The sequence below is a fragment of the Panicum hallii genome, chromosome 3 (genome assembly GCF_002211085.1).
Source record: "Panicum hallii strain FIL2 chromosome 3, PHallii_v3.1, whole genome shotgun sequence".
NCBI lineage: Eukaryota > Viridiplantae > Streptophyta > Magnoliopsida > Poales > Poaceae > Panicum > Panicum hallii.
The window spans coordinates 9720304-9741471 of NC_038044.1; the positions used below are offsets into that span (position 1 = coordinate 9720304).

At 46.1% G+C, this 21168-nt stretch overlaps 3 protein-coding genes and 1 long non-coding RNA gene across 5 annotated transcripts; 2 read left to right on the plus strand and 2 right to left on the minus strand.

The window, feature by feature from the left end:
* Positions 1 to 527: 527 nt before the first annotated feature.
* On the plus strand, positions 528 to 3316 carry LOC112887989 (histone deacetylase HDT2-like). The gene is made up of 10 exons (XM_025954299.1): positions 528 to 641; positions 1410 to 1480; positions 1573 to 1787; positions 1896 to 1924; positions 2000 to 2041; positions 2153 to 2328; positions 2419 to 2502; positions 2581 to 2677; positions 2812 to 2947; positions 3037 to 3316. Exons 1-10 carry the CDS (start codon positions 629 to 631, stop codon positions 3095 to 3097), a joined length of 924 nt encoding a protein of 307 aa, XP_025810084.1. The 5' UTR covers positions 528 to 628; the 3' UTR covers positions 3098 to 3316.
* Positions 3317 to 4181: 865 nt separating this feature from the next.
* Positions 4182 to 8181, minus strand: LOC112884403. Its single transcript, XR_003227111.1, has 3 exons — positions 7497 to 8181; positions 6378 to 6471; positions 4182 to 4478 (listed from the first exon to the last, which is right to left on the minus strand). It is a non-coding gene; the product is annotated as an uncharacterized LOC112884403 (long non-coding RNA).
* Positions 8182 to 10855: 2674 nt separating this feature from the next.
* On the plus strand, positions 10856 to 12798 carry LOC112886019 (reticulon-like protein B12). Of its 2 annotated transcripts, XM_025951757.1 has the most exons (3): positions 11066 to 11568; positions 11651 to 12055; positions 12212 to 12798. In XM_025951757.1, exons 1-3 carry the CDS (start codon positions 11517 to 11519, stop codon positions 12388 to 12390), a joined length of 636 nt encoding a protein of 211 aa, XP_025807542.1. In that variant the 5' UTR covers positions 11066 to 11516; the 3' UTR covers positions 12391 to 12798. The 2 variants fall into 2 exon arrangements, with proteins under 2 accessions (XP_025807541.1, XP_025807542.1); XM_025951756.1 differs by having other exon boundaries at positions 10856 to 12055.
* Positions 12799 to 12872: 74 nt separating this feature from the next.
* LOC112886018 (protein argonaute 4B) lies at positions 12873 to 19574 on the minus strand. Its single transcript, XM_025951755.1, has 23 exons — positions 19320 to 19574; positions 17946 to 18211; positions 17612 to 17817; positions 17291 to 17515; positions 17045 to 17181; positions 16838 to 16935; positions 16639 to 16736; positions 16170 to 16323; positions 15964 to 16080; positions 15752 to 15859; positions 15588 to 15650; positions 15388 to 15501; positions 15156 to 15321; positions 14962 to 15074; positions 14738 to 14872; positions 14486 to 14613; positions 14325 to 14390; positions 14107 to 14170; positions 13899 to 14010; positions 13740 to 13813; positions 13530 to 13624; positions 13398 to 13429; positions 12873 to 13317 (listed from the first exon to the last, which is right to left on the minus strand). Exons 2-23 carry the CDS (start codon positions 18183 to 18185, stop codon positions 13142 to 13144), a joined length of 2721 nt encoding a protein of 906 aa, XP_025807540.1. The 5' UTR covers positions 18186 to 18211; positions 19320 to 19574; the 3' UTR covers positions 12873 to 13141.
* Between the last annotated feature and the right edge of the window lie 1594 nt (positions 19575 to 21168).

A 21168-nucleotide genomic window follows, 5' to 3' on the forward strand; every position in this document is an offset into this window, starting at 1 on the left:
GTTTATGTATTGGTTATTGTTGGATTGGGCAAATTTTTATCTCTAGCTATTTCTAAAACGCACAATGTTTTCACCTAATAGTTTAGTCGGACACGCATCACTGATGGGTGGTGTGTATAATGAGAACCGAACAACAACATTATATTATAACTTAATTTGACTCAAATTGAGAAGGTGAAAACACAACAAAATTTGTATCGAAAAAACCTATTGTAGAAAGAAAAATCAGTCGTGACCCGCGTGCCAGCCCTTCAGCACGGTCCTATTTGCTAGTGGTAACTAACTCAGGGAAGAGGAGGCCCGCGTCTCAGATAACGAGAATGAAACGAGACCCATATCTTCCGAAGGGGTTGAGGTCCATCACGGCCCAAGGGTGGGAATGACATCTTGTGGCCCATTTAGGCTGTCCTCTCTTTTTCTCGCACACACAATAAAAAAAGGAGAAAAGAAAACGACCAGCGGCCGAGATGATCCGGAGTCAGGATCGGACGGCCATTCCGTGCTCTGCTCCTTTTAAAAAGCCTGCCCGGCTCCCCCGTTCCTCCATTCGTCCCATCGGCCGGCGGCTTAAACCCTAGGCTCCTCCATCGCCGCGTCTGCCCCGCCGCCGCCGCCTTCCCCGTCGCCGATGGAGTTCTGGGGTAACCTCTCGATCCCTATTCAGCCCTTGAAAATTCCAACGATTGATTGCTACGACTTGATGGGGTTCCCTTGTTCTTCGGATATTCTAGGGCTTATTAGGGTACCATTTGGTTTCTCCTTGTATGTTGTGCCGCGTTCAGTTCACCACGGGTTCTTTCTTATGTTCTAGCATCAAAGGGTTTGTATATATCTTTTCTGTGCTGCGGTGCGACCTCTAGGTTATTTTCCCTGTCGAGTCGACTTGTGATTATTATGCGCTTATTTTGATCGAGTCGTATCATTGGCTATTTGCATACCATGCAGGCAGTCTTAGCTTGTATTTCTTTCAATGAATGAAATCATATTCGCATTGTGTTGTGCTTGGAGGCCCCTTTTGGTGTTCAGGGTTTTATGCCATTTTTATTGTGTTGATTTAGTAGCCTATTTTCTGCAAATTGCAACACTTAAGCGGCACAATATCCCTAATTAATAGCTCTTTCAACTTTCCAATGGGTGCATACATATTAACCTGATATAGATTAGATTTTTGTGTGCAGTAAGCGGTCTCTAGTAATTTAACACGATATATATTAGATTTTCCCATTGTAGATCAATGCTCTTACACAGATTAGTTGATGATGTAGCACTTATTTTCTCCTTAGGATGCTAGTGAATTTGGTCTCCATGTTACCTGATACTTCTTTGAATTCTTGTTTCTTGGCATTATATCCCCTATATTCTATGCTTAATATAATCTAATCTCATGCTGATTGGTTTACGTTTTGCAGGTCTTGAAGTCAAGCCTGGAACCACTGTTAAGTGTGATCCTAGCGATGGCTACATCCTGCATCTTTCCCAGGTTTATGCCTATTCCTGACACACAAATCTTCTCTGTAAATCTTCATTCTTCTATCTGCAGTCTTTAAGTTACTCATGATTACTACCTGATAGGCTGCTCTTGGGGAATCAAAGAAAAGTGACAATGCATTGATGTATGTCAAAGTTGATGACCAAAAGCTGGCCATTGGTACCCTCTCACCTGACAAGTACCCCCAAATCCAATTTGATTTGGTCTTTGACAAAGAGTTTGAGCTGTCACACACCTCAAAAGCTGCCAGTGTGTTCTTCTCCGGTTACAAGGTTGAGCAACCTGGTGTGGGAGATGAATATCCTTTGTATTGTCCAATTAATTCTGCTTTTGGGAATTATCAAAACGATTTTTATGTGTATGTGGAATATTTGTTTCCTTGACCTGCTTTTTTGTCTTGTTCCACTATGGATTTTGATTCTGAAGAAGATGAAGGTAATCTTGCAATTTTTACCTGTAGTAATTTGTTACGGCACTCTTTCATGGATTAACCTGTCTATATGTTTTCAGATGAAGAGGAAGAGCTGAACATTCCTGTAATCAAGGAAAATGGTATATATCCTATTTGTTGATTCTTTTTTCCAAGATGTGTTTCTGTTTTGCAACTTTCTTTATGAACTAGTTGAGATATTATTCTGAATGTGTATCTACTTGTGTGTCAAGGCAAAGCTCAAGGGAAGGAGGAGCAGAAAAGTAAGGCAGGGCCTGTGGCTTCAAAATCAAGTGCTGCTGTAAAGGATGTTGAAAAGAAAAGCAAGGATGAAGATGAAAGTGATGAGGATGAAACTGATGATGATTCTGATGATGAGGATCTATCTCCTGAGGAAGGCGATGATGATGTGAGTTGAAGGATGGGGAAATTGTTTATGTCTGCATATAGATTAGAGGATGGCTCTTCAATGTTGAATAACTTTATTGGCCTGTTGCAGGATTCAAGTGATGAGGGTGATTCCAGTGAGGATGATGAGGACAGTGAGGATGATGAGGAAGAAGAAACTCCAACACCCAAGAAGGTATGCGCCTGCTTCATCGATTTACCTTCACCTGAGTAATCTGTTCTTACCAGATGATATTGGTGCAATGTTTTGCAGCCAGAGGTAGGCAAGAAGAGAGCAGCGGAAAATGCTCTGAAGACACCTGTTTCTGGTAAGAAAGCAAAAGTTGCCACGCCATCTGGCCAGAAGACAGGTGTGTAGTTATGTGGCTTCTGCTAGTGTTCGGGATTTCTGCAGAGGCAGTGGGCATGTGGCTTCTGCTAGGGTTAGGGATTTCTCTGGGGAAAAGCTGTTATCTGAATTTTCTATATGCATTCTGCTGAGCAGGTGGTAAAAAGGGCGCTGCCCATGTGGCAACTCCACACCCAGCAAAGGTGGTGAGTAAGACCCCGGCAAACAATGACAAGTCAAAGGAGAAGTCACCGAAATCTGGTGGCTCAGTCACGTGCAAGTCGTGCAGCAAGTAAGTTTGCACAGCTTTCCCTTCTTAGCGCATTCTGTCATTTGTGTAAAGAGCAATGTATTGATCCCTGGTCTGGTTTGTCTGTCCAGGACATTCAGCAGTGACATGGCTCTGCAGTCTCACTCGAAGGCCAAGCATGGTGGCAAGTAGGTGCCACTTCTGGGGTTGGTAGTCCGGGAAGAAATGTGGGTTGTAGGCCTTATTTTTGTCAAGAGACGTGTCTTAGTGGTTGTTATGTGGTGTGTTCGTCGAGACTCGAATTGCAGCAGAACAAGCTGCGGTGAACTTGAATATTATGGGCTGTTCGGCTGGTAGTTTTGGGAATTGTTGAATCTGATCTGTCTTGATGCTGTGCTTGGTTTTGGTTTACGTGGAAGCCTGGCTGGCAACTTCTTTGGATGGAATGGAGCCTTCCAGGGTACAGGGCCACGCCGTGCTGTGGATCCAGCTTCTGTGTTTGTGTTTCCTACGCTGTGAAATTTAATCTGGGTTTCCTGCAAGACATGATGTTCATGCCTTCTGTGCCAGGGCTGGCCTGAGCACGCAGGCGCACCGTGCGTCTTGCATCCCACCGGTCCCTTGGCTGTCCAGGAGTCCGAGGAGACAATTCGTGAGGCAAAGTAGTGCAGTTCAGCTCGTGTGTGCGTGTGGAAGGTAGAATGCAAAGCTGGGGTGTGCCACTGTGAAAGCTACTTTTCGGGATCGCAGTTGGTGTACTGCATGCAGTTGAGTTTTAGGTGTAGGTGTACAGCATGCAGTTGAGTTTTAGTCCATGAATTTTTGTGAGGGGGAAGTGATGGAACAAAACTCTCGTTGCGTGCAGGTGCAATACAAGCACTATGTGAGCTAAGCCGAGTTTAGGGTCGACGGGATGAACTAGGAAGAACGGCGCGCTTCGCCGCGCCCATGTCTGCTGTTCGTGCCAGTCCGGAGCGCTAAGGTGCTTCGTCGTGAACACGGAAACGGATTAATAAATCCATCTACTTGCCTATATGACTATATTTGTAAGGCTTAATGTTGCAACGTAACGCATGCCATTAGTCTCTTAGCTGGTTAAATGACAATAACATGGCTATCTGGTGTCGTGCCCAAATTATAAATAGCCGTCATAACTGCTTTCTTAAGAGAGCATAGGCCACCATGCCATTATCTGTAGTCTCAAAATGAAAACAATCAAATTCGTTGGGTTGCACATTTGGTACACCAGCCATAAGGGCAACCAAATCCACATAAATTAGAGCCCATTTACACTAAAGCTTAATGTTGAACACCATGAAGAAAGTAAATATCCAGCCTACGACAATTTGCATCCTAAAGCTGAATGCTTGTTTGCTCAACATTACAGGGAAAGTAAATCCCCATCAACGTTGAAGGTAAATTTTTAGATAGTGCCATAGTTGGCGCCTATCCTTCTAACATGTGGAAAATTTCCAAAACATCATGAAAGATCTGCAGAGTGATTCACAGAGCACTCTTGACTGAAACAGAGCTTACAATGCAGAAGCCAACAGTGAAGCTATGGAATCACATCCTGCAACCACAAATTTAAGAGAGCAACAATTCAAATTGGCAGGTAGTAAAATTCACGCACAAAAAAAAAATCAATTACGTTAAAAAAATAATCAATTGTGTGGTTCACTATATCACCAGAACAGTTGGATTGATTTGCAAGATCGAAGCAAGGTTACCCTTTCATTTCAAATGCTAATAGAACCAGTGCCAACATATCCTTCTCTGCTCGAACAACAGACCTCAAGGAAGGTTGTAAAAAATGGACGGCAAAAATATGTATGGCTATCAAATTGGGAGGAACAATTACTCAGAAAATAAAATAATAGAGACCTCAAGGTATCCTACCATAAACTGGTCATATTATGTAGGTCTGACGATCAGCTCTTACATAAGTAAAATATATTTCATCTTGGGAAGCCTATCCAATTATCATGTAAACTCTCTAGTATTTCGGAAGACTACAACATGTAATTATGTATTCTACTGAACCCCTGAACAAAATGGTAAGAAAAAAGTTCTAAAAAAACCAAAAACCAAGGGAAGGATTGAGCTTTGTTTGCCAGAATTCACTTTAACAATGCAGGTCACTTATTGTCATATTTTTCTAGCTATATGTTTGAAGCCCTAAACCCTAAACTCTAAAGAGCAACAGTTCAGGTGTAGGCTATGAGATGATTTTTGGAACAAATCCATACTTAGTAGCAGTTAAAAGCACAAAGGGAAAAGTACAATGCCTCCTAATACTCCAAGAACAATAGGTACCCCTATTAATACTACACGGCTCTGACCAGCAGTGAGAAGTTCTAATTGTTAATGCTCTAACCTGAAGTCCAAAATGTACACAGGCAACGATAGCACATAACAATATATGATCTCGATGCCAACACTTCCTCCTTGGCAAAACAAAAGCAAAATAGATTGGCAGTATGAAATTTAAAAGAAAAACATTTAATAGGAGCATCAAATCTCAGCTGCATCCTTTTTGTTCATGGAAACCATATACCTATTGGCAGAAACCAATAGGACTAAATTAAAGACCCTTGAAACATGATATGCGTGTTAAGAGTTCAGAATGGCAGTAATAAACATAACTTGTGTGCAGCTATGCAGCAAGATATATGAATAAATGCTGACAACATGACACACCATTGCTCCATTTCTGTGAACATAAATAAGGTGCAAAGGTCTTATAAATATGTAGGAAGTAGAAAGAAGCGTGAAATGATGTTCTTTCTCTTTGATAATCAATGAGAACAATAAAATACAAAAAGAAAATAAACTGCAGTCTGACATTGAGGAATTTTAAACTATGTTCACATTTAGGGCTGGGCTCATTAATTGTAAAACATTTGGGCTGTGTAGAGCAAAAGAAAATTTTGTACCAGCTTAGGTCAACATTTTTAGTACCCTGAAGAAGCAAAGGTAAAAGTAGATGTTAATGCATTGCGTGCATATTTTGACATATATACTTTGGGGTATGGACCTGTAGAGGTGGATAGATCTTTTAAATTTTTTTTGGCTATACTATAAGCAACTATGCATTTATGCAGATAAGGTGGCCCAGGATGTATGATGATGCAAGAAGACCTTTAATATTGAAAGCAATTAATATTTGACTATTTGAGTAATGCTATATCACAGAATATTGAAGAAATGAACAACAATCTTTGCAGCGAGATTTTTTCAGAAAGGCTATATTATTTCCTATCTTATTTTTTTAACAGGAGTTGCTTGCTATGATTAACATGGAACTGGAACCTAAGGTAAAATTAGCGGCCTCTAACTCAAATCTATATGAGACAAAAAAAAATGTGGTGGCATGAATATTTTTTTCTTATGTACCATTTTACTGTGGTTAGTATATGAAACAACCCAAGTCGGAAGCAGCGAATTTATTTAAACAATAAGAGATTCTTACCATTTCAGAGCGCCTTATTAATCTTCTCAATGAATCCATTCAGTGGATCATATTTTCTCTATAGCAACAGCACCTCCCCAATTAGCTTGGTAGCCTAAAAAAAAAGATGCACCAAGCAAAGTAATGAGCAAACTCTAAAAAATGTAAAGTGGTAATTTCACAATAATGAAAGGTAATACAAGGTGCTGCAATTAATAGAGAAGGTACACAAAATGTGGGTAGGAACATATAATCTGCGGCCTGCAATTACGAAGACTTCGGACACACGAATTGCATTTGGGCAAAAAACCCATTCATGCAAGTACGAAGATACTGCATATGTGAATTGCATCAGATTAGGACCCGTTTTCCTAATGTCAACCCAAACCCAATGCGCTGAGTCAAGGCCGGCTCTAAGGAGGGCAGGTGACCGCCGGGGGTCCATGGAGCTGGGGGCCCCAAGATCATATAGATAATTAGTATATATAATTTTCTATTTGGCATAATAAGCCTTTGAAAACCCATCGCAAACCTCATGATGCCATAATAAGCCTTTGAAAGCCCATCACAAACCTCATAATGGTTATTATTTTTAGTTTTTTGTTACACTATTGTTATATGTTTTATGAGCTATCCATATATTGAAAGTAATTTTTATTATTCATACTATATACTGTAATTTTGTAACTAAAAATTAGTTCAACAGGCCCTTATCTTCTTGCTTGCCCAAGGGCCCTTAAAATTATAGAGCTGGCCCTGCGCTCAGTGTTTCAACTTTCAAATTACTGGCTCAGGTTGTGCTATTAATCACCACCAGAGAGGCAGCATGGAAAGAGGATAATGCTGCCCATCCACATGCAAACATATTGCTCCACGACGGCCTGAAAGCTGCGCAGCTCTAGGCATGGCGTATTGGAAACGTGGTGGACGCGGATGGGCGTCTTGCAGAAACTCTGACATGAGGCAGGGCCCAAAGGTGGAAGATCGACGGAGGACTGTCGTTGTATCGCCATCAACACATACGGTAGGACTTGTCGTCATGGCATCTAAACCAGAGGTGCCGCCATGGCATGTAGATCAGAGGGGGCCGCCAGCATGGCTAAACCAACAGAAAAAATAGGTCAGGAGAAGGGAGATTACCTGAAGCAGAGCTCCGACGCCGGGGCTGGGGCAGCGCGGACAAAGACGGCCATATCTTGGAATAAGGAGGCAAATCTGGATGTGCGGCTACGGCGGCGGGAAGAGGTCGAGGAGGCCGACAGCATGGGCCTTGAGGTAGGTGATGACAACAGCTAGGCTTTCATCGGAGGCCGCCATGAACTGCATCTCCATCTGAACCGGCGACGACGTCGAGGAGGAACCAAGGATTTGGCGGCTGTACATTTTTGTACCGGCGCTAGTGTCATGGGTGAGGGGCTGAAGGCTCGACGCTTGTGTCCACCTCGGTGCCTTCGCAGTGAGGCCCGTAGGCACAGCGTCGGCACGCCGCGAGATCCGGGCGGCAGAAGAGGATGGCCGCGGAAGAAGGCAACCTCCGTGCAGTGCGTGGTGCCTCCAGGAAAGGGAAGGGGAGAGGACGGCTAGGCGGTGGCGGCGAGCGTGCAGGGCGAAAAATATTCGCGAGGCAAGGACGCAGCCACCGCCTGTGGCGTACGAAGAACGCGACGACGTTGGCCAAAGCGCGCCGCCGGGTTGGCCGGGACTCGGGAGAAGGCATGGTCCGGTCCGCCCCATTTCTTCGCTACACAAGAGAACCCCCTAGCTACGTGTCGACCGTGCCAAGGCAGGATCCGTTTTCAACCATGTGAACCACACGTGGCACCTCCCTCAGGGTGTGTTCGGTAATCCTTAGAGGGTCTAAAAAATAGCCCGTTGAATTAGAGGTATAAAGATTTTAGATGTATATTAGAGGGGTGTTCGTTTACGGCTCTAAAACGGGGGAGAAGCACGCGGCGGGGGGGGAGGAGCTCGCGGCGGGGGTGAGGAGCAGGGGGCGGGGCGGCGGCGGGGGGAAGAGCACGCGGGGGGAGGAGCTCGCGGCGGGGGGGAGGAGCAGGGGGCGGGGCGGCGGCGGGGGGGAAGAGCACGCGGGCGGCGGGGGGGGAAGCGCACGCGGGGAGAGAGGGGGCCGGCGGCGCGGGGGGTGGGGGGAAGCGCACGCGGCGGGGGGGAGGAGCTCGCGGCGGGGGTGAGGAGCAGGGGGCGGGGCGGCGGCGGGGGGGAAGAGCACACGGGGGAGGAGCTCGCGGCGGGGGGGAGGAGCTCGCGGCGGGGGGAGGAGCAGGGGGCGGGCGGCGCGGCGCGGGGAGGAGCAGGGGGCGGGCGGCGGCGCGGCGCGGGGAGGAGCAGGGGGCCGGCGGCGCGGGGGGTGGGGGGAAGCGCACGCGGCGGGGGGGGGAGCTCGCGGCGGGGGTGAGGAGCAGGGGGCGGGGCGGCGGCGGGGGGGAAGAGCACGCGGGGGGAGGAGCTCGCGGCGGGGGGAGGAGCAGGGGGCGGGCGGCGCGGCGCGGGGAGGAGCAGGGGGCGGGCGGCGGCGCGGCGCGGGGAGGAGCAGGGGGCCGGCGGCGCGGGGAGTGGGGGGGAGGAGCAGGGGCGGCGGCGCGGCGGCGGTGCGGGGGAGGAGCACGGGGCGGCGGCGGTGCGCGGGAGGAGCACGGCGCGGCGGCGGTGCGGGGGAGGAGCAGGGGCGGCGGAGGAGCGGGCGGCGGGGGGAGCAGGGGCGGCGGCAGGAGGACCACGAGGGCGGCGGCGGGGGCAGGAGCACGCAGGCGGGGGCGCGTGGGGAGACGAGCCGAGCGCATTAGAGGGCGTTAGAGCCCTCGGAGGCTCTAAAATTTTCTGGGGGTCTAGTAGAGGGGTGTTCGGTACCAACCCTCTAAAATTTAGAGGATTTGGCCTTTAGAGGCCGGTACCGAACACACCCTCAGTTGCCATTTTCCACCGCAAACAGCACAAAACAGTACCCGAGGTCTCGCTTTGCCGGGGAATTCTTCAGTCAACTCCAGCGAGAGCGTAAATGGAGCCTGCCTGCCTTTAATTTTTATGACTTCCAAAATTTGCTTTAACTACAGCAATAGTCTTCAATTCTAAGTTATAATAGAGAAGATCCTTAAGAACAGAGATCCCTAAGAACAGAGGGTGGAGGAGAGAATTTCAAGGTCTCTCTAGAATAGAGTCTAGTAGAGGGTTTTTTATTTAACTCTCTAAATTTGAGATATGGATCTAAGCTGTTTAGAGGGTCTGTTTGTTTAGAGGGTGTTGCTTGAGGGCCTCATTCTACGGGGTGAAATTACAGCGAGAGGAGCAGTGGGCCGTCACCCGTCAGTGTTGACTGCTGTTGAGGCCCAAAGCAGCAAGCCACAGCCAGCAATCGACGATTCGCGCGCGCGCCCTCACTCCCGCGGTCCCGCCAATTCCACTGCTACGCGCGGGAAACGCACGCCACCGGCCCCACGCCGGTCCATAGATGGATGGAGATGGAGATGGTCAGATGCAGATGGGGAAGAAGGAAGCGGGCATGGAAGTGGTCTGGGGTCGCCGGCGAGCTGCCCCTCCGCTGGAGGAGGATGGCGACGAGGTCGAGAGGTCCAGAGCCACCAAGGTCAAGAACGACCCCCTCTCCGTCTACGGTAACCAGCCACCGTTCTTTCTTCCTTTTTCTGGCTGCCAAGAACCAAGATTTGCGTTGCGCTGCATCTGCTGGACATACGGATGGATAATTGAACGGTTGCTCGTTTTTGTAGAGGCCACGCTGCTGAAGCTGCGACATGGCTCCGTGCAAGCTTTCACGGCCGCCCCGCCGGATGGCACTAACGGAGGCGGCGATGATGGAGCTGCTAGTGCTCGAAGCAAGCAAACAGACTGAGGGAAGGAAGGGCAGCCAGGGCAAACGACGGCATCTGAAGGCTCGAGATGCGATGCTGTATTGTGTTTTGGTTTTCAGGCGTATGGCATTCATTGTGTTATGGTAAAAAGAAATAGAAATAAGATTGTTGTTATGGCCTATCTGTTTCTTACTGCGCCTTTCGATGGTGCTTGCAATAAAGATTTGCATCAGACAACAGCTTGTGTGTCGGACAGTGGATCCGTCGTTCTTCTTCCTTTGAGCTGCTTGAAAAGAGTTAGGCTGCAATGCTGCTTCAGGTCTGTCGGTCAACTGAATTCTGATGCTGCGAGCGGCAGCCACAGCAACCAAGAAGCCTGACTGATACTGAGAAGCACGGGCATACAGTTCCCTCTCGGGCACACTGTACTAGTGCAGAACAATATCAAGGCGAATCATGCAGGAATACTCAAAATCCACATCTTTCTCGGGCATCCGAGCCAAAAACCTCTTTGGAAACAGAAATATAGCAAGCCAGTCTTGTTTCTCCACAGAGGAGTTGCCAACTTGAGTCCAAGACACGCTTCCCAAACCCTCACTGGAAGCTGGTGATCAGGATGCAAATGAGCTAGAAGAAGAAAGGAAGCTTCAGCAGGATCTACCTGCAAATCAAAAGTTTCAGACCAGAACACAAGAGCATCAAGCTGAGAGGACCACCGTAGATGTACCTGCGGTGAGCCTCGGCATCAAGTTGCTTCGCATAACCCAGCAAACCTCTTGTTGGCAGGCTGCAATTGCATCTAAGGATGCTGCAATGATCACGAAAGGCACTCGATAATTAGGCGTACATCGAAGCATGCTGCAACAACCATTTTTTGGATTTATATTTGACGAAAAAGAAGAAGGTTACAGCAGAAGACACGCTTTTGAATCCGGGAGTTGATGGGAATTTCAAATTTGCTTAGCAGGGCAAGAAAAGAGTTGGAGGAAAAGCAGGAACGGGGAAAGGAAAGGATGGATGGGATGATTGATGAGGGCGGTGCCTGCTGGTGGATGGTGGGTGGTGGGACCCACGCCACGTTGATTCCAGCTCATCATTCGCGCACGTCTCTTCTTCGTCTCCCTTGCTGGCTGTCAGGACTCAGGCAGGGGCGGCAACCAGCAACAGCCAACAGCAAAGCCGAATGGAATTTTTTCGGTTGGGAAATCTCGAAGGAGCATGGATCGTCCGTCCTGCTGGCTGATTCGATTCCTGTAGCTGTTCCTTCTTCCGCCCCTCCAAGCCTCCAGCTCCATTCGATTGGACTCGATTCCTCTCCCCTGCCTCGTCCTCGTCCATGGATGATCGGATCACCACCGGCGGCGGGGCATGCGCCGTCGGAGAATTGGGTACCGCACCTCCTCCCTCCCTCCCTCTCTCAATGGATGAATACGAATTCGGGATTGAATCCGAGGTCGGATCCGATTGCAGCGTGGGACGTGGTGCTCTGGCGCCGGGGCCGCGCCGACGTCAGCGCCTGCCTGCTGGCGGGCACCGCCGCCTCCTGGCTGCTCTTCTACGGCCCGGGCCGCGGCTACACCGCGCTCTCCCTCGCCTCCGACGTGCTGCTGCTGCTCCTCACCGTGCTCTTCCTCTGGGCCAAGGCCGCGCGCCTCCTCAACAGGCCGGCGCCCCCCGTCCCGGCGATGCGCGTCTCGCAGCGGGCCGTGGACGAGGCGGCAGCCCTGCTGCGCGCCGCCCTCGACGCCGTCTGCGCCGGCTTCCATGACATCGCCACGGGCAGGGACTCGCTCCTCTTCTGCCGGGTCTTCCTCTGCCTGTGGGCCCTCTCGATCGTCGGCAGCCTCACCGACTTCCCCACCTTCTGCTACGCGAGTAAGCTGCTCTTCTTCTTTACCTTTTCTGAATTTATTTGCAATTTTACATCATCTGATTGATTGGCTGATCAGTTCCAGTTTGCCATGAATTTTAACTAAAAAGAATTCACCATGAATTTTTACCCAAAAAGAATTCACCATGGCTCTGGTGTAGGTATCGTGGCTCTTCTTACGCTCCCGGCACTGTACCAGAAATACCAAGAATGCGTCGACACGTACATGAGGTTTGCCTACATGAACCTGCGCATGTACGAGATGGTGTACGAGAGGTTCTCCATGAAATGCTTCATCAGGGTCAGGGATTGCGTCATGGAGGTCCTCAAGGATCCATGACCAGCTTCCACCGCCATTGCATCGCTTGCTTCCACAGGGATTTGATTTGATTTGATTTGATTTTCTTCTCTCTAGTTTTCTTTGATTGAGCATAGCATAGCCCTATCAACACGAGTAGTTCTGATGATTGTTTGTTTGATTGCTCCGAGTGGTGTGCTGGTTGCTTTGATCTTCAGCTGCTGCTGCTGCTGCTGTTCAGCCAGGAGCTAGTCTAGCGTGATGCGTGCAAATGGCTACGGCTGTTCCAATTTGATGCTCAGCGAAGCTACGAATGCTTGTAGTTTTGTGTGCGCACCTGTTGTCCCCCAGGCTGCTTTCATGTAGCATGTACAGAAAGACAAAACTCACTGTAAACATTTTGCTTATATCTCCCTGAATGAATTGAACTGAAATGCGTTTGATTGTTTACCGTCAGCATCGCAAACCGCACCTGTAAACCTCTGAAAGTGAAATAAAATACATGCTGTAGGATCTGCAACACATGACATGATACGGTCCACAAGGGAGATTAGCTTAAACCAAAGAGCTGACTTTGGTCACAGCAACATGATCCATTCACATCTGGACGGACAAGGGACAATCGCGTCCTCTGTTACTACAGGGCGCAACAAAATAACTGGTTCGACAGGCCTCCAGATTCAGCAGCTAAGTCGGTTCAACAAGCCTTCATGTTCCAACTTGGTTAGACTAACCGAAACAGACCGATACTTCTACAGTTTGCACGCTGCACTATCCAGACCGAGGTACGCAATCAGCAGAAAAACATGGAGCTCCTAACTTTCTCATGCAGACGTGGCAGCTCAGGCACAGGTGCACTGCCCACCGAGGTGTGCCCTCCCTGGCTGGAGGAGGCATCTGACATCTCCTCGAATTTCAGGAACGTGCCTATCTGCGCTGCGGCAAGATGGGCATAGCAGATTGGAGCAACTGCAAACAAGCATACCCTGTCATTTGCTGTGCTGGAAACCTTGCTTCAGCAAAAACTAAACAAGGATTGTGGGACCTACCTACAGAGATGGCCGTTGTGCTCCTTTGATACCTGAAAGATAGGCCACGGCAATACCATAAGCAAGGGGCTATAGCCAGCAAGTAGTAACAGTGAAATATAGCCACCACAGCAAGCAGTTTCCCCAACTTACACATAAGAGAGCGAATGAACAAACTCCTGCATGTCATCAGCAGAGAAGCCTATCTCATCGTGGAGAACATGATAATGTGTCGGCCTTGTTGTTCCCTGATACAGACAACAAGCATATACAGGTATTTAGCGCCTAGACAATCTAGGATTCAGAGATAACTTTCAACATTTAGCTCTAGACAATTTCATCCGAGAATCAGAGTCAACTTACAATCATCCCAGCATGTGCACACATGTAGAAGTCAAAGTTCCTAGGATGGCAGACTTTGTTGTCCACTACAGTACCTGCATAATGACACATGTATTTGTTGCACATGTCTCAGGACACTGTCAACTCACATGTAAATGGTAGCACACTTGTAATTATTACCTGGAGGAACGTTCTCTGGAGATCCAGTCTGAAAAAACTTGGTATGATGATTCTTTTGAGCTACAATTACAGTGAACTTGGGTGACCACTTCTCATCGAGAAACTTGCATGCCTGCATTGTTTAAACGATGTGCAGCCTAGTGGTGAGTACAAGAGTTGGTGGCAATCTAAGCAAATGTGCGAGGACAAATCAGAACAAATGGATTACCTCAATGATCTGATCAAGTTCAATGTTTATGACCTGGGTAAATTGGCTTTCACTAACTCCATCCCTAAAACCAGTAAATAGTTACACCACAGTTTTTAACTAAGTATCAATAATCCATTCCAGTAAAAAATGCACCCTACTTTTCACAAGTTTCTAGAAGAGTTTTCTCTCAACAGGATTTAACGATATGAGCAAATAGTAATTCCAGAATTTCAAACCTGAAAATAATAACATGGTCAGGTTTTCGCTTTCCAGAGCTAGTGTAGAAGTCAATCAGTGATTCCCTGGATGTCACAAATATGAAGATAAACATAGCATTCAAAAGGCATCATGCAAAACATACATATTACATATATCCACATACTAAGATATCTCTTACCGAATGAGGCCATCATCTTCAGTTCCCCGTGGCTTAAACAAGGAGGCCATCATTTCTTGCCTGGCAGATTGGGTGTGCACTGAAGCTCTATATTTAGAGATATGAGGCCATTGACAAGAGCTGACCACCTAAACAAAGCCAAAAGGTTATGGTTACAACTGTTTAACATAGAACTATTTCTTCAAGTCACAAAATCATTTAGACCCCATGGGAGCAGGCAGAACTGAAAAATTAAAAGAATATCCTTCTTACCGCAGCAATTGAAGGTCTATCTTGTCCTGGATGACCATGCGACACATCCATACCCAAGATGATGGTGGGTACGTTCGACACATGAGGAATTGCACGAGATGCTTCAATTTGCAGCAACGAGTTCATCCCGCCAAGCTGGTTATGAATAGGGGAAAGAGGATGGTATAAGCACACATTAGAGAATAACACCATGCAAGAGAATACAAATTATGCAAAAAAAAAACCTTTGCATTAATCTTCATCAGCAAATTAAGCAGGTAAGGATCATTGACTCTTGTTGGTGCTAGACATTGTGTGACAATACCAAATTCAGCTAGGCACTTTCTCTTCCAGGGACCTGATTGAAACAAAGTTTAATTCTTGCAAAGGTATGATAATTATATGGAAGGGTAACAATGGTAGCCAAATATAAACCAACCATAGACTTCACAATTTTTCCTCTCAGGGAGAAGGCACAAGAGGAACCTTGGAGCTCCAGGAAGTTTTGATTTTATCTGTTCAAACATATCATCCACTCTTCTTGACACAGGGGCACGCCTCATAGAGGGGCTCTCTTCAAACACCTCAAAAGGTTCGTCCATTTGCTGCCAAAAAAAAGGTGAGCAACAGAAATTGTGAAAGAATAAAATGTTTGAAAAGCTAAAACATACAATTCCCTTTGCAGATGCATTTCTCATCAGGTCACGAATAAGATTCTGAATATCACAACGTGCTGAGAAATTAACAACCGCCCACTTATCCACAGAGCATGTTTGAATTAGCTTCTGAAAAAGGGCAAAGGATTTGCCAGACATCAGAAAGATCCTTCCTAATCAAGAAGTACTAGAGAAGATACAAGAAGCACGCTGACTTTATTGGTGAAATTCCACTTTCCATTTCGTGGGAAGATATCTTCACCGTTGCCGGCTTTCAGCTACATGATATTAGATTTGATTAGACGAATTTTGCTAGTTCAGTGATACAGGAACAATGTTTTGAACGAGAAAACATCTGAAGCTCAGAATTGTCACAAACCTTCGGGGCTTGCAGGATCCTTCCTTCAATTTGGGTAAACTTCGGAGCAACTGAAATACCACACGCCCTCAGCATGGGGTCGGAATCGTAGTTACTATGTTGCAGTGCCTAGCATTTGGGGTACTCATAAAGTGTCAATTGATAGTCATAAAAATCAATCCCGTGCAGTTATAAATGTTTGCAGCATGCAAAAATCAAGGTAAACAACTTACATCGTTAAGGACTCTCATCCTTTCATCAGGCTTTTGTCTAGACTTCTCAACTAGGGATGACCTTTGTAGCGTAGACAAAGCTTTGGTGTATCTTTGTAAAGGAACAAGGCTGCACAGCTAGTAACACAGCACAAAAACGTGGGATGCACCATATTTTTAGCAAACAAGGAGATTTAAGGATGTACACTAGCAATACTGAAACAAACCTCAATGGGAAAATATGTTGGGCGCTTTGGTTTCCCAGCATTTATACAAGGAAAATCACCAGAATACCGCAGTTCGATTCCTTTCTTCATATAGTAGTCATAGACGGTTATTTCAACAGTATCATTGCTACCATCCCTCTGCTTCAGTGGAAACCTAGTTGCATATTCCGATGAGAAATCAATTAACAAATGACAGTAATATTCACCGAGCAAACATGGATCATGAAACACGCTGAAAGCACAAGAATAACTCAATCATATAGTAAGCTAAGCATTGATCCGAACAGAATTAATAATAACTCAATCATATAGTAAGCTAAAGCATTGATCCGAACAGAATTAATAACAGCAATATTTGCTGAACAAAAAATGTTTTGAAACAAGCTTAACACACTAGGGTACTGTTTTTTTTTCAAATACCAAGTAAAGCACTGAGAAAAATAAATATGGTAAGAAAATATATTCTCACGTCTGTTCCTTGCAATTCTGCTCACTAAGACCAACAATCTTGAATTCTCCATTCGAATGAATTGTTTTAATCCTCAAATTCCTGAGAGCACGCTTGGCCTATATTGAGTATGCATACATCCAAAATAGAGTTATCATAATAGATATTTCAATGCATTAGTGTGATCATTCAAGAGGTTTCATACAAAGACGCAACTTACCTTTTGCCAGTCAATTCTGCTAGGATGATCAACTTTCTGGTTAGCAAGAAGAAAATCAAAAATAGGACCTGGCTTCACAATCATTGTTGTTGAAACATCTGCGAATTTCAAAAAAATAAAAAAGATAACATGAGCATGTAAGATCAATTGTGCGGTTGCATCATAGACAATCTGATTACATGGTACTGGTACAGGATGAATACATACCAATGTTCAGGGAAAGTCCACTCTGTGTGCCACGAAAGCTTGAATGAAATCCACGACAACCCATCACACCACCTCCCAAGTCAACAAAGTTTGAAGGGTTGTTATGGAAAAATGACTGCCTGACTATAAGACAGCCCCTGCAAATAGTGAGATAAATAGATCACAGTGATTAAATGGCATATAAAAACCTGACCAAAGACGATACTTAAACCTAGTTATAATCATCTATGAAGATAGATAACCTACTGTTTTGCAGAATGCTGCCTCAGTATGATATCAAGAACACGGAGAGCCTCCAGGGAGTTCTCTGATTCTTCACCTCTAATGGCTTGACCTATAGCGCTCATAGGAATTTTTGCTGCGAAAGTTAATTCGACTTTGAAAGTCTTCGGCTGGTATGATCTCCTCACTCTCTTCCTGTCACCACCTCCAGGACTGTCATTTCCTTCAGGGCTCCCATTGGCAGCAGTCCTACAAACACCAACAATTTCAAAAATATATGGCAATACAAATTACAATTCTATATAAGAAAAACAGCAAGAAAGCAGATCAAGGAATGAAACTAACTTTACAGTTGACGTGTCCTCCAAAACTACAGTGAACTCATTGTTTACTTGTGGAAGAGCACCAACTGTAAACAGGCTCTTTTCTCCATCATATGCAAAGTCCTTGTTAGAAAGCTCACAGTGATATGTCTGCTGCAGTTTATCAATCACCTTTCTGCCTACCACTTTCCCATCAACAGGTCGACCATCCTCATACTTCAACTTCACCTATTCATAACGAACATGACAATCTGATCAGTCAAGGATATATATATATATAGAGAGAGAGAGAGAAAGAAAGAAGGGAATGCGACAATATATTTTGAATAGGTGAGGAGCTTTGTTGTCAGACATACATCATAGTGAAAGAAAAAGTCTTCAGTACTCTTCACCAAGACTTTAAAGTGATTTGAATAGAGCTGGATTGGTTGCCCTTTTCGTCCTACACCAGGCCTGACCATTGGTAGTTTCTTAGGCTTTACTGGTTTGTTTGGTGGCGATTCCCCCAAAACATCATCAGCTTTAATCGGCACCACATTTGGTGGCACCGGAGGGGGTGGTGGCAACTCATCAGCCTCACCATCATGAGAACCCATTTTAAGATAAAAACAAGCAGCAACCTCTGCAAGGAAAATAAGGACAGCAGTGAATCCATGTTAGGGAAGGTAACATGCACTTGAGAGAATCTGGTACCAATGCAACAGCAGCATATAATCACAAAGTTGAATCTATCCATCACTTAGCATCAATCCCTATCATCTTCAACACTATAAGCTCCACGTTTTAGTTAATTTCTTTATCAGGCAAAAATCAGATAAAATGCAGAGCCTATGTAATGAATTGAAAGACCCGAATAGCTATGACTCTGTCCAACTCCTGAACTCATCTCCCACCTCATCAGCACTAGCCATATTCCTCAGTTCTTGTGCCTGTTTGCCGATGCATAACTTGCACATGACCTCCAGGAGTAGCAAGGACACATTTGGGAAACGAAATAAATCTCTACTGGAATCTCTCTTGTACAATCCATCAGATGAGCCATTAACCTTGTATACCCGCACGCCTTTGGCGGCAGCATTATACTGCGGAGAACACACGGACCGTGCGTACTGTTGACTTAAAGAATCACAATCAGCGATGAAAAGACAAAATAAAATGCCCCCGCCCACAGCTAGTATTTTTTTCTGAAACAAGGTTTCAGATAAGAGAGAAAAAGATGGAAGCCTTTAGTATAGTTGAACAGAACATTTTTCCAAAAATAAAAGAAAACGACCCCCCCCCCCTCTTTTTAATTGTTCTGTGAGAAACTCCTAAGCAGTAACTCATCGTGTTAACCGGTTAGCCCTGTTAACGAAGAGTAACACTCCTTTTTATATTTGCATTAAAAAGGAAAAAAGAACACGACGACGAAACTCTCGTGTGACTGAACCGCAACGGAGACACCCTAGCCCTTTGAAATCATATTTCAAGAAAAACAAATCTGCGAATGCCAGGAACTCGTCATGTGGCTACGAGCGCGAGAAATCGAAGGTCCCGAAAACCCTAGGAAAGCAGAAGCAGCATGGAAATGGATGGGGGGTTTTGGAGGGGACTGGGGTTACACGCATGCAGCAGCATTGTGCCCATGAGATTCGATTCGATTCCCATTGACAAGACTTCAAAGTTCAATCGAGTGAACCAAGCAGAGGGGAAGGGAACGAAGATTCAGGGCACATTTCATCTTCACTTACCCAAACAAGGAAGAAGCAGAGGCCTCGGGGCCTCCGAAAGGCCGAAGTCGTCGTCCTCTCTCACCCGAGAGTGCAGCGGAGTGGAGTGGAGTGGTGTGGTGGAGGAGCGCAGTGGTCTCACGCCTCGCAGTCGCCGACGCGTCGACGCTCCGGCTCCCTGCCCTGCCGCTGCTTAAATGAGGCAGGCAGGCAGGCGCTCCTCGATCGGCGCGGCAGCTCCTCCACCCTCCACCTTCCCTCCTCGGTGTCTCCTCCGGCCCCTCTCCAACGGTGCCCTCTGGACCGTTCTCTACCCTCCGTATATACAGAAGATTCCGTTCTCTACTGCTCCAGTAGCGTTCTCTAAATGATCCTCTAAAATAGAGAACGCTACATGTTTCCTTTATATATAGAGATTCTCTCTCCTCTTTTCTATTTTTTCTTTACGTTTTAAACACTGAATTAAACAAAAATAAAATATGTCCATAGCATTTGAGGTATAATAAATACGTAAACAAATACGTTTCTAATAGGGTTTAATGTATAGAGAACGAGATTTAGAGAACGTTGTTGGAAAGAAATGAGATACAGAGAAGAGAATCTTGTAGAGAATTCTGTAAATGAAGGATATAGAGAAGGATATAGAGAAGCATGGTTGGAGATAGGCTCAGGCCTCCTCTCTCTCTCCGGCGCTACACCTGCGCAAGTGGACGGTTGGATGCGCTCGGGCGTGGCTGGGCCGGGCCTGACCGTCTCGGGGGGCGTGGATGCAAGGCGGGGGCGTCCGGATGTGCTCGCGTTTGCTGGTGGGCCGCTCGGTCCGCATCGGCGTGCACCCAAAAGTATCACGGAACTTGTTTTTTTTTTACACTGTCACGCGAGTTTGGTAAGGTCCCTTTTGGAAAGCCATTGGCATGAATATCTTTATTTTAAATGGGATCTTTCCTTCCAAATCATTTTGTCAGAGGATCCATTCACTTCTACAAAATGAGTTTGGGGTTATAGAGCTTCTTGTTTTTCTCACACGGCTAGACACTGGGCAATAATCAGCAGTTTCAAGATAGTGCAGTATCATTTAGCCTTCATAATTCGTTTCATAAAAATAAGAACCTGATCCAACCATTTTCCAAAAATTAGCGCCTGGTTTTGGTTTGCTCTATTTCCCGCATAGCACACTTGTTCTTGTTCACTGCAAATGCAATACAAATAAGGGGATTTATCCCTCAGAGAAACCAGGCCACACCTTGCATCCTCCCAGAGATAGGTTCTCTTGCCATTTCCCACCACCATTGCACGGCCTTATTCAGTAGGATTTTTTGCACCTCTTGCTTACCCCCGAATTTCTAATATTTTAGGAAGAAAATCACGATGTTTAAGCCAGCAGGTCTCAAAACCGAAAAGGGTTATGATTTCCCTCAAAAAAAAGAAAAGAAAAGAAAGGGTTATGATTTGATATATATTTGGTAGACATTTATTTTCAGGGCAGAGCTGATATACAGGGGGGAACAGGAAATAAGCGTGCATCACAATCAAACCAAACAAATTTAAAACATGACGCAGGCTCGGTTTGGTCTACTCTGGTTGCGAGCTAATTAACGCTAGCTAGAGTTATCTTTGGTGACCTGTCAGCCTGGCATTCGACGGCCGTCGTCCTCAGCTCCCTGAGAGCTCCTGTTGATATCACTTAACACAAGCAGCCGTCCGGTCGAATCAGCTATAGCTATTAGGATATGTCGATTTCGATGTGCAGAGACACATCTGCAGGGCCTGCCTGCCAAATGGTGTACTATACATATATGTAGGGGATCGATGGAGTAGCTAGTAGAGTCCACGGAGCAGTTGTGCTTGCTATTTTGTCACTTTAGAATGG

Coding starts and splice junctions, on each gene's coding strand:
- LOC112886018 (XM_025951755.1), bottom strand. CDS start 18,185: ATGGGTTCTCATGATGGTGAGGCTGATGAGTTGCCACCACCCCCTCCG. Junction 17,516..17,611: donor GAGGACACGTCAACTGTAAA/GTTAGTTTCATT, acceptor TGGTGTTTGTAG/GACTGCTGCCAATGGGAGCC. Junction 16,324..16,638: donor CAGAATTGCAAGGAACAGAC/GTGAGAATATAT, acceptor ATATGCAACTAG/GTTTCCACTGAAGCAGAGGG.
- LOC112887989 (XM_025954299.1), top strand. Junction 1,925..1,999: donor TGATTCTGAAGAAGATGAAG/GTAATCTTGCAA, acceptor ATATGTTTTCAG/ATGAAGAGGAAGAGCTGAAC. Junction 2,042..2,152: donor TCCTGTAATCAAGGAAAATG/GTATATATCCTA, acceptor TTGTGTGTCAAG/GCAAAGCTCAAGGGAAGGAG.
- LOC112886019 (XM_025951756.1), top strand. CDS start 11,122: ATGGGAATTTCAAATTTGCTTAGCAGGGCAAGAAAAGAGTTGGAGGAA. Junction 12,056..12,211: donor CCCCACCTTCTGCTACGCGA/GTAAGCTGCTCT, acceptor GCTCTGGTGTAG/GTATCGTGGCTCTTCTTACG.